Source organism: Podospora anserina, chromosome 2, assembly GCF_000226545.1.
Source record: "Podospora anserina S mat+ genomic DNA chromosome 2, supercontig 2".
NCBI classification, from domain to species: Eukaryota; Fungi; Ascomycota; class Sordariomycetes; order Sordariales; family Podosporaceae; genus Podospora; species Podospora anserina.
The window spans coordinates 174,499-182,872 of record NW_001914858.1 but is presented as its reverse complement, the minus strand read 5'-3'; the positions used below and the strand labels follow the sequence as shown (position 1 = coordinate 182,872).

Sequence of the window (8,374 nt, the reverse complement as noted above, 5' to 3'; positions counted from 1 at the left end):
GAATGGCAACATCGCGACATGGATTTTGGCCGCCTGCTGCACAGTTCCCGACTTTCCGGGCTGCGCATGCACACGAGAACAGCGAGTGCAATCTCTGTTGCCTCATCTCCAACGCTCTGGGAGCCGGTAACACAATAAGGCCGCGGCCCATCAAGACTAGACACAGCATCGCTACCTCGCTGTATCTCAATACGAGCCCCCAAGAAGCTAATGCCGCTATCCCTATCACCACCGAGACACCACCCGCCCTTGTCCATATCGCCCCTGTCTATCGGCTGAGGCATTCTTGGGACACAGGATGCAAGTTCTGTGTCTTTCCCCATGTTGTATGCATGTCCTCATTCGGCATCCTTCTCGCCAGCCCATCATATCGTGACGAGACTGCCCGTTCGGCCTACACAACACCCACAACACCTGGTTGTCTAAGTCTGCCGTGCACGGTTTCTCTAATATTATGGACCTAATCTGAGTCTTGTCATTATCGGGCTCGGATGGTCGCAGAAAGTATCAGGTGACCATCTTGAGTGAGGCAAGATGAACCACATTGTTAGTGAAGCACAATGCCCATCTCAGGGGGCGGCAGATCGACTTCCTGTTGCAACCCTGACTCCACGATTTCACAGCCATTGGTCTGTGCAGAACCACCATCCGCTCTGCAACAGATCGATCAAGACAACACTAAATCTTGGGGATCAAGAGTTCCCGTCCTACGGGGTGACTGCCCCTCGCGAATAAGCCTCGTCGCTTAAGACTACCAAGATGGGACCACAGGGCACGACAGCCCTTGTTGAACATTGTTCCATGGTGGTCATCAAGGAGGGTGTTCGACTATCAATCCAAGTACATGGTACGGCATTCTTTTACCCATGTTCCTTGCGTTGGTATTGGCTTGCCCGGTCCACCCAAAGGAGGATATACGTTGGCAGTCGCGAACTGGCCAAAGAGGAGGCCTCGTTTATTGACCGTTCATATCGAAAACAAAGATTAGATCAGGGGGTTCCTTGTGCAAGTAAGACCGGAACGAATATGTTCCCCTTGCTTAGACTGTCAACTGGGTTGAGACGTCGAGGCAGTGTCCAACTTATCGTTTGTTAATCCGATGCCCCCCGTTTTAATATCTTTGGCTAATATACAACTGGCGGCATTTGATTGGAATTCACCCACACCTCTTCAGAAGCCCGTCCCGACCAGGTCATTGGGGGGCCGAATCAGAAGGCTCGCCGCTTCAGAAGAGCGTGGTATCCCGCACCCCCCCGCAGCAGCTTCCAAGACAGGAACCAGGCGGCATAGCGTTGGAAATGTTCCGATGATAATTTACCCCCGTCCGCCTGGGAAAAAACCCTTTTTCCTCCCCGGATGGCTCTAAGAAATGCAAAGAGTGAAAGTCTTGGCATGCGGGTGATAGACAGCATTTTTATACAACCCCCACCCCACCGTCCAATCCTATACGTTCGCTTGGTATGCAGAGCATTTAAGCAGTTTGGATGCGTGATGCCAAGAAGGGGGTGTTCAATGAGCTTATTTTTGCAATATATACGCTGAAGAGTGAGTGGCCTCATCAAGCTGACCGTTCTACAGAAGTCTGGACCTTGTGACAGCAGATTGGTTTGTTGGTTGATGTTATCTCTGGGTGTTTTCGTCCGGTGCTTCGGGGGGTTGGAGACTACCGAGCGTTCGGACCCAAGCACCAGGAAGGCTTCAAGTAAGAATTTGGGCTGGTGCCAAGAATTCGTCGACTCTCCTTCTAGGAAACTTATGACCAAAAATGTGAGTAAGTATCGCCTGTCCAGAAATGTCTGTGCCTCCCCCGCCGAAGCCTATGTGTGTGCTCGGGCCTGGCCCTATCCATTCTCTGGGAAACCTCGCCCGTAAGCAGCATCAGCTACCTTTTCCTAATCTCCCACCCAGACTGCAAAGCAGACCACGTTCTTCCCTGCGCCGCAACGGAATGAACTTGTGTCTGTTGATCCGGGACGCCAACTGCCGACGTGGTAACTACCACTGTCTTTTGAGTACTGTGTGACCGAGATGTCGTGGTGATATATGCCTGTAAGCGAGTGATGTCCGTCAGCATCCCATCGACTCACACCTTCCATCACGCAACAACTCAACGCTCTCGCATCCAGTCCCTCGCATCAGGAGTTCACCGATGGGTGGTTATGGTTGCAGGTGAGATGTGACAAGCCTTTTGCCCGGCTCACTCTACAAGACATTCAGCCCTGTTGTTCGGCCGCCGTTCCCTCTTCTTCCGTACGGAGGAAGACGACGACACCACGATATGGATTCATCACCAACAAGTCAAGCCAACAACACCACCACCATCACAACGAAGTGCCCTCACCGAACCTCCAATATCAACGCCCTCACCTCAAAAGTCCCAATAGCTCAAACTCGGCATCCGAGAAGCTCGCTTTGCCCCCAGTCCATCCATCACACGAACAAAGCCACACAGTTTGTTAGTTCTGACATGACCATCATGTGCAACATTCTTCTTGGTTCTGACATAAGACAAAACGTGCTGTCGCAAAGTCGCAACCCGAAGCGAAAAAAAAAAGCAACAGCGGAACGAGCCTACCTCCCCAGGCCGAAGGGGGTGGGTGATGGGGGTTAGATGTAACAGACAAGAAAGTGATTCATCACATCTCCCATGCTTTGCTCTCAGGGGGAAAGAGAGGGCAAGCACCGACAACACTGTGATGATAGATAGGTACACAGGCCAAAATGCACGTCACATGGGGAATAGATGAGAACTTGTCGAATACCTATCTACTCGGAGCTCCCCAGCTGTGTAGGTCTATCATCGGCTCTGACAAGCCAGGTCAAACTGTTTGACCCCTCTATCACTCGATAGCAGCAATTTTGGACCTCCGGAGATGTAGCCAGAAAATACCGATAGTCTTCAGCAACATCAAACGTATGGCAGATGCCACACATTCTTGAGCCTCATGAATACAAACAATAAAAATAATGTACAAATGACACTGCTTGCCTTGCCAAAGCCCGCTCGCATCCCGAATCTCATATCAACCATAAACTCCTGACCTCCCTAAGTATGAACCGAAAGAAAACAAAAGAGTCTCCTGATACCCCTGTTGGAATCTGTTTTCTTCTCCAAGTACCTGCCAATCCAAAGTCCACTCCAGTCCGCAACAGCAGACCCCAAACAGTCTCGCCAACGAAGTGAAGTAAGCAAGAAGCAGAAAGCTAACAATATAATCATATCCATAACAAAACGCTCTTCGCTTCATTTGACCCCATTTTCTCTTTTCGATCATCCTCATAAGTAATCAGCAAACCAAAACAAACAAACCCTACCAAGCCAAACCCGCCCAGTCTCACCTCATGACTGGAAGCCCATGGACCTCTGAACCGGCTCCTCCGTCCCAGTTCTTCCCCAGCTGCTCCAACTTCCTTTTAATCCCATCCCCCACCCTCGAGCTGAACCCAGCATCAATATTCTGAATCGCATACCTCAAAATCTCCCCCGACGACTCCCCCGGTTTGCTTTCCCTCGTCTTAATCACGACCGTCCCACCTCCTTGCTGCGGCAATCTCGTCAGCGCTACAACCGTAGAGTCCTCCCACAAAACCGGTATCACCCTCTTCTCCTCCTCCGTAGTTATCTGATCGATAACCACCACTTGTTCCCCTCCCCCTCCTCCCGCTCCCGCTCCCGCTCCCGCCCCCGCCCCCGCCGCGGCAATCACACCACCCTCCTCCGGATTCTGCTGCTTGATAACCGGTGACGTCGACGAACCAGCAACACCAGCCCCAGCGCCGCCAGCATCCACCAACCCCGGATTCTGCCCCCAAGTCAAACTCATGGCCCAAAGCACCATGGTAGCTCTATACATCGCCGCGCTCCACCACGCCGGCCGCCGATTGTTCGGCATCGCCCTCAACAACTTGAAAACCTGCCCGCAGTGGTACATCGACTGATCCCGTTGGAAAATGCACCTCTTCGACCTCAGATTCAACTCCCACGACCAGTCCGTGCCCTCGGCCGAAAACGCTTCCCTCCTGGCAAGTCTTTCAATCTCGGGAAAGTTGGCCGTCGCGTTGAGGGAGATGAGATGGTACAGCACCAGGTTGCAACGCGTTATGGGGCAGTTTGGTTCTCTTTGCAGATAAGCCCGCGTCATGTCATACCACTTGGCCAAAAGGGTTTGCACCTCGTCCATGCGCTGCTGGGTGGAGGAGCGGGTGATGGTGCCCGGGTTGCGCGAGCGGGAAATGGGACCGCCGCTGAGAACGTCAGAAAAGCAAGAGAGCATTTGGCGGAGGTGGCAGATGAGGGACTGGATGGGGTGGAGGAGGAGTCTGAGCTGCTGGGGCGAGAGGCCGCCTTGGCTCTGGCGGCGGGAGAGGTTGTCATGGAGGAAGTCTTGGAACAAATCGCAGAGGGAGGGCGTCACGGTGGCGGCTTCGAGGAGCTGGGGGTTCACGTTGGCAGTGGAGCCGTACGCCGATTGCATCTTGTTGAGCCATTCAGCGGATGTCTGGCACTGCCAGAGGGGCTCCGGGCCGGGGAGAGGACATTTGAGTTCGGTGATGGCAAAAAGGGGCGTGACGTCGTGGAAGAGGGAGAGCTCCTGGTCGAGCATGACGTAGTTGTAAACCAGCCTGTTCCTTCTTTCTCTTTCTTTCCAATGGTGCCATTCCAGCTCAAGGTCGCTGGACTTGTTGAACACAGGAATCATGGCAGGCTGCGACTCCATCATGCTTGCGTGTTTGAGCATCTCATGGCGTGGCAAGTTAGCTTTGTTCTACACTCTTTAAGACAAGGATTTTCAAACTTACGGAAATATACATCCCCCGCTGACCCATCGCAATGTCCATCAACCACTTGTCACCGCTCCACGCACCCAGCACGAGGAAAAGTAAAGCGCACCGCAGAGTAATCGGGTCTGCTGACAACTCGACGTCTTTTTCGACAATATCAAATAACGAAATCCGGCACGTCTCAGTCAAGCCAGCCGAAAGGTATCGCGCCTCAGCCATGGGCATCGCAGCCGCTCCTTGGGCAATCATGAGCAGGACCAAGAGTGTCGAGGCCAAGTTGTCCTGCAGCAGCATTTCATTGGGATCCACGCCCCCGTTGACCAAGGGGTAGTACACCGACAAACTTCTGACATAGCTGCTCAAAAAATACTCCAAAATCTTGGACGGCGGCAGCACAATGTAGTTGAAGTTGGAAGGTTCCCCGGCGTTGGGATGTCCAGGCCTGTATGAGGAGGGCGGAATGCTGCTGCGATGAATGTCGAGAGCCTTGTAGAGGAATCCTTGCGTGATGGCCAGCAGCTGATCACGTGTGCGGTCCTTGATCGGCACCACCGACCCCAAATCAGCCACGTCTGGCGCTTGCTCCAGGTATTTCTCCAACGAACTCCACGTCCCTTCTTGTTTTGACTTTTTCTCCAGGCACTCGAGATGCACAATCGCCGTGCGTGGGCAGTTGGTTGTGGGCAAAGGCGGTAAACATCGCGCCAGGTTCCACGCCCCTTCGGCCACCTGCACAACCTCAAACTCGGGGATGGAGCTGTCGGTCGGCATGGTCGACAAGGACAAATCCGCCTGTCCATGCTGATGTTGCCGTTGCCTCACTGTAGTTTCATATTCGGCTGCCGAGACGATGCTCGTCTCCCTGGTGTGTGACCCGCGCGAGGAACTCGCCGTCATCGGCTCTGATGTAGGGGCAGACAGATCGTTTACGCCAAAGTCCATCGAAATGTCGGCCCTTTCCAGCGGGATGGTCCCAGGATCAGCTTGGTACATGTCGATACCGCCGATCGTGTAGGTGTCCCAGGGCGACAAAAAGTACTGGGGGTCCGTCATGTCACCCATGTACTCATCCATGCCCATATCACCCCGATTGTGTGGCGAGGGAAAGCTAGGCGGGCTGATAGGATGGGTGACCATGGGAGACTTCATGGGGGAGCGGTGTGGCTTCGTGTCCACTGTGATTGATTCCATCTTTTCCTCCATCTTAAGTGGAACACCTCTCATAATGTCCATGTACGAGGGGTTGATGGTCGCAGGCAAGTGTGACACATGGCCAAACGGAGCGGCAGGGTATGCCATGAAATTGGCAGCAGCAGCAGCAGCAGCAGCAGCAGCCGAAGCTGCTGCCGCCGCCTGTTGATGGGATGCAACAGCGCTTGCTTGCGCAGCATGTGCCTGCTGGACACGAATAGCCGCCTTGGACGACCGTCGGGCATAGCGAGCCTCACAGTGGAGGCTTTTTTCAGCGCACCTCGTACATGGCACCTTTTTGTCACATCCTGTCTTTGCCGTGGCACAGTTCTGGCACGAAATGGGTGTCCGTCCTGTGACAGTCATCATCCCGCCCGTGATAGCATCGATGGGGCCTTGTTCGTGGAGCGAGGAGATGTGCCGTTGCAGCAAGTCCCTGTTGGATCCCATGGTTAGCTTCAAGGGTTGGTACATAGCTAACAGGTCATGCAGGCATCTTACCGACGGCTGAAGCCTATCTTGCAAAACTGACAGACGTGTGGTTTGATGTTGGTGTCTACAAGTCCACACGACGTCAGTATCACTCAAATGTGTGCTGCCAAGTTGAATGAATGAGCTCACGCTGTGGAAGATGTCTTTCGAGATGCTCTTTGCGAGTGAAGCCCTTTCCGCAGTATGTACAGAACACCTTGTTGGTGGGCTGCACATCACCAGGTCCTTCCTCTGGGATGTCGTCTCGAACCATAATACTGTGCGTCTTTGCTGTTGATGGTGGAACCTAGAGGCCACAGTGACAGGTGGATTGTTGTGGGCAGTGCTGTGTGTATCCAAAGGCGTGGGTGGTGACGAGGAGTTGACGCTCCTGTGATGTTGTTCGACGATAAATGTGAAGGGAGAAGGAGTCTAGCAGAGACTGGAAGTACGCAGAAGAAGCAAAAGGCCGAGGCCCGATCGACGTGAGCAAGGGCAATCAACTTAAGCGTCTGCAGGTGGTACCTTCTCGGTATGCAGCTTTTGTTCTTCTTCTGATGGAGAAGTTAGGTAAGGAAGGTGCCGGGTTTGAGGGCCGGAAGCTTTTTGAACGACGGAGATATTGATAAGACACCCATTCATGCTCATCAGGGTGCCTGTTGAGCATCGGCAAAGCTGAGCTCATCCAGCATGTGGATGGGTTGTGGTTTATGGAAGAGAAGCAGGGGTCAAGGATGTGGTGGGATGAGGTACATGGGTACTTCCTTCGCACACTTGAGACAGCGCGTCTTCCTGTCGCCTGGTTGTCTAAAACAGGTCCACGGCAAAGGGGAACAGGTCCACGGCAAAGGGGGGGCAAGGCCAGATAACACTGTTCCCGATGAAGTATGGTCGTGCGGTAGTGCAGAGTATAAAAGAGATGGGGTGACGTTTGTGGTATCGACGGTGCGAGCCACTAATCCACTTCACCACCTTGGATGAAGACGATGCCGTGTAGACAGCAGTCAAGGAGCGGTCAGAAAGGCGGGCACCTCTCGCGTCCAGCAACGAGAGACAGCTTCTGGGACACAAGAAAGAACGAAAGGGTCAGAGACAGTGATACCACGGCGCCACAGGTCCGACAGAAGAATATCACTGTCTGCAGAAAGGGCAAAAGCAGCGCTCCCCAGGGAGTGAAACCTGCCAGCATGGCAGCACAGCACGCGCTGGTGATCTCAGGTGTATACATGCACAAGTTGCCCTTGAGTCCCGGAAGAAGAGGAAGACTACAGCGCAAATTGGCCAGTCGGCCGACGGGCTGAAATTGTAAGGGTTTCGAGGGACAGCAAGATGAGGGTGAGCCCGCCGGGAGTGCAACGCTGCCAAGTAAACAAGGGGAGCAGGCGAGAGAGGGGTTTGACCTGGGTGCTAGAAGGGTTCCATTGACGAAGGACAAGGCCCGCACCGTGGGACCCGAAGACATCGTCTCGGGACTGAATCGTCGCAGAGTACGACGTCGTTGATCAGCCAGTGGCTGGCTGCCCAGGCATGGCATCGATGACGACTGTTGGCGAGTTCGTGAGGTGGATGAGGTGGGTGAGGTGGCTGTCTCTCAGGCACAATTCGGCGCCGGCGAGAGCAAAAGGTGGATGAGGCAGCGGAAGAAGGGGCGCGGCGGCCGGACGGTGTGAAGAGGCCAATGCCAATTTGCCAGTTCTCCAACGTCGATGGGAATGGATACTAAGCGTATGCAAGGTTCGGTGTTGTATCAAAGGGCCAGGTGGGAGATCAACCCACATCATCGGCATTGATACGGTCACGCCGTGAGCTGGAGCTGCCAGCCGCTGCATCTGGCTGTTAAGCGCGGCCCAAGGGCGGCTGGTCCACCCCCCTCCTCTTCATCCGTTCATAACACCCTGCATCTGCTGCCTCTCCCGCCCCCATCTGATAT

The 8,374-nt window shown here is 54.0% G+C and overlaps 1 protein-coding gene across 1 annotated transcript; it reads right to left on the bottom strand.

Annotated features, from left to right (window-relative positions):
• Positions 1-3,335: 3,335 nt before the first annotated feature.
• On the bottom strand, positions 3,336-6,681 carry PODANS_2_490 (uncharacterized protein; the record flags this gene model as incomplete). Its single annotated transcript, XM_001910758.1, has 2 exons — positions 3,336-4,739; positions 4,801-6,681. 2 exons carry the CDS (start codon positions 6,679-6,681, stop codon positions 3,336-3,338), a joined length of 3,285 nt encoding a protein of 1,094 aa, XP_001910793.1.
• Positions 6,682-8,374: the final 1,693 nt, after the last annotated feature.